The 3,243-nt window shown below is 50.8% G+C and overlaps 1 protein-coding gene across 1 annotated transcript; it reads right to left on the reverse strand.

Moving 5' to 3' along the window:
- Positions 1-815: 815 nt before the first annotated feature.
- On the reverse strand, positions 816-2,944 carry EPUS_07064 (uncharacterized protein; the record flags this gene model as incomplete). The annotated part of the gene is made up of 3 exons (XM_007788091.1): positions 816-2,145; positions 2,198-2,405; positions 2,458-2,944. The coding sequence occupies 3 exons, from the start codon at positions 2,942-2,944 to the stop codon at positions 816-818; spliced, it is 2,025 nt and encodes a 674-aa protein (XP_007786281.1).
- Between the last annotated feature and the right edge of the window lie 299 nt (positions 2,945-3,243).

Genomic DNA, 3,243 nt, shown 5'->3' on the forward strand with positions numbered 1-3,243 from the left:
AAAAAGGGGGTGGCAGCCCCCCCCCCCCGCCTCTCCTCTCTTGATTCTCAACACCAAGCTATCTATATTTACTACCTATTTCGGTACTGGTACGGTTGCTACGGTACAGAAGACCTGGTTTTGTACCGTTGGAACGGCGAGAACTGCTGTTCCGTACCACTGTACCATTGGTACGGTTGCTACGGTTGTGCTGTTTCCGAACGCTGACTACAAACATAACGCGAGGGTTAGTAAGTCCTGATGGTCCTCGTCTTTTTGGTTAAAACATACTAGTCTGTAAAGAGACTATCTATATTGGTGATGTAGTGGAGTAGCTACGTTTTATCTCCATATGTACGTAGGAGCGAAATTGACTCTCTACATTGACGACAAAGGGACAATAACGGATGGAGGAAAGACTCATGAAGCTACATTCGATAGTTCCAGCCTGAATAGATCAAACGTTCAGTTGATATTTTGTCGTGGAAGACAACTTCTGGAGATCATTCACCTCAAAGATTTCCTGGGGCTCCCGTCGCAAGAAATTGGGCTACCTTCTTTCTCTCAGAAGTTTCAGGAAATCGGGACCCGTGGAATCACCGGTGATTTCTCTCCTCGTGCATTAAATAAACGTGGTTATCTTTTATCCACTTCCGGATAGTACTGCCACTGCGTGGAAGTAATGACTCTAACTCACTACAGTGATGGATTATTAGAGTTCGGAACAGAGGACTTTTGACTTGTCGGAAGCTGATATGGTCGCGTATCATGCACGTTAGTCGTACCGTACGAAATTGGTTTCTTGCCATGAATTTCGAGGATGACCGAAAGGGTCATTACAATACCCTCTCCAACGAGGCTTTGCCGATATTATCTGGCACAAGCCGCACAGCCGTCCTCTTCGACGCCTCAAACATGGCATCCCGTGTCGGATAGCCTTTGACCAGGTCCTTGATCTGGTCATCCAACGAGCAAAACAGGAGGGCGAGACTCGACGATTTCCACATCGGATACCTGGACGCCGCCCTGTAATAGCACCAGAAGGACAACCAGAACAGCAACGTGAATCCCGATATCATAGTTAAAAACGAGAGCCACTTCCAGCGCACATCTATACACGTCTCCAAGACTTGTGCCATCCCACGTATAGGGACAGGATACTCCGAGCCCGGAGAGCTCATGTTTTTGTTGCCCGTGTTTCTGATCGTCGCTGTAAGCACGTCGGCTAAATCACCAAAATAGGCGTTGAGGGAGTCGATGCTCGTGGAATCGTTGTTCCAGAGCTTCCGCGCCACAGTCGAACCAGCCAGAGCACTAACAGCCCAGGTCATATATTGCCCTCCTAATGGTTCCGCCAGATTTGCTACAAGATCATCCACGATCGAAATGGACCACAGGCAATCCTCGGGGAGAAAGTTGGTGGACGGGTCAACTGCACAGTCTTCCCAGACACCATCGCGCAGAGTACGCTTCGCGGCGAGTTCAAAGTCGCCTGGTGCGGTACCGCTCCATGGAATCCGTGTCGTGGTGATGAGTTCCTCGGTGAGTACGGCATTCTTTATTGAGGAATTGTATTCCTTGACACACGGGTATAACTCACAATCAAATGCGACCGGCTTGCTTTTTCCACGGCCGCTGGCCTTAAGCACCTTCAAGTGGAACGTGTCATTTGGTCCCCCTCCATAAGCAGTAGTATTTAAGGGATAAAGTCGGTCGTCAGCCCAAAGATACGTTTGGTTCCTTTGATCAACTAACATATGGTTGTAGAAATAAATTTCTGGGTGGTCAAGCGTGGTAGGGTCGCGAAATGTCTGGATTTCACCAGAGATATCCTCACACGTGTGGCATATCCCCAGCGTTTCAAATCTCGGAAAGGTGCAATTGTTGGACGGACAGTTCGTGTTGACTAACGAGTGTGTGTTCTTAGGTGGGAAGGTCGTCCCGACTGTGATGGCGACGGCGAGTTCTGGTAAGAACACGCTCGTGCTAGTATGCACGTGCCCCCCTGTTCTATGGTGAATGGTGGCTCTAGACACGGTTGCTGCCATGCTGGGGCTGTCGATTGCACAATCCACGTACTCGACGAGCTGTTGCGGGAAAGGGTCGGCGATGAAGGCTAGGACGGTGATGAAGGCCGCAACCTTTGCAAAGTAACGGATAAAATTTCTGACAAGCAATATCAGTGGGGAGCTGGGTCAACCCTGTGCTGCTCACATACTCTCTTTGCAGCTTCAAAAGCTGGAGGATTGGCCTCCAAGTCCAGGGCTTGAACAAGACGATGCCACTGCCATCGAAAGCGAGTGTGTCTGGCTTGAGAAGGAACTGAAGAGATCCCCACGCGCCTCTACTTGCAGAATCGTAATCTTGAATGTCGAATAATTGCCTTGAGCCGGTACTGACTAACTGCCATTTCAACTGGCTCAACCCTATTCGATTTCACCTACGATGCTCCTTTCAAAGCGGTAATCGCACACTAACCTTCGGAGACTGGCAAAGAGATACCTGCTTTTAAAAGTACCACGAAGACCGCAATCAGAGCATTCACCGAGATTCCCATCGGCCACTGCGGTCGTGGCTTACCCTGAGTCTTCCACAATACAACGCATATTGCGGTAAGCGAGACCAAGACGAGGGCGAGGCAAAAAGTCTCAGGTGCCCACGAGTTGCGCCACCATCGTTCTATGGTACGCCAACAACTTTGAGTGGAAGAGGAAGGGGAGACGGAGGCAACACTGAGGCTTTGCGGAGTAGGACCGGGACTGGTTGAAGGGAGCAGCGGGCAGCCTTCGATGGTCCCTTCATCCGTCGACGGGACAATGTCTGGACCCGCGCTCGGAATAACTTCTTGCGTGGTCGAGGAGGCTGGTGCGGAAATAGAAGGGATGGTTTGGAGTTCGTGTTCGTCTCCCTCCGCGATCGAGGTCGCTTGGGAGAGAGCTTGATGGGCGGCTAATTGAGAAGACATGAGGAAGCCAGTCTTGGAAAGGCTGAAAATTACGTTGTCGATCAGAGAAAGACGAGAGACAAACAGGAGATCGCACCAAGGCAGAAACTCAATCCGAGGACGTGACCTGGAGGTGGTGAGTTACTCTGCCCAGGAACCCAAACAAGGATGTCTTCAGCGTGCGGCTCTTTTTTCGTAGTGGTTAGGGGCATCGCTGATATTGACCACTGCCAACGACTGTGCATACGAGGTGGCTGCATGTGGTCTTGTGCGAGGGTGCACATGGAGGTGTACTTTACCCGCAGCCGGACCAGAGGACC

Source organism: Endocarpon pusillum (assembly GCF_000464535.1).
Source record: "Endocarpon pusillum Z07020 unplaced genomic scaffold C712049, whole genome shotgun sequence".
NCBI classification, from domain to species: domain Eukaryota; kingdom Fungi; phylum Ascomycota; class Eurotiomycetes; order Verrucariales; family Verrucariaceae; genus Endocarpon; species Endocarpon pusillum.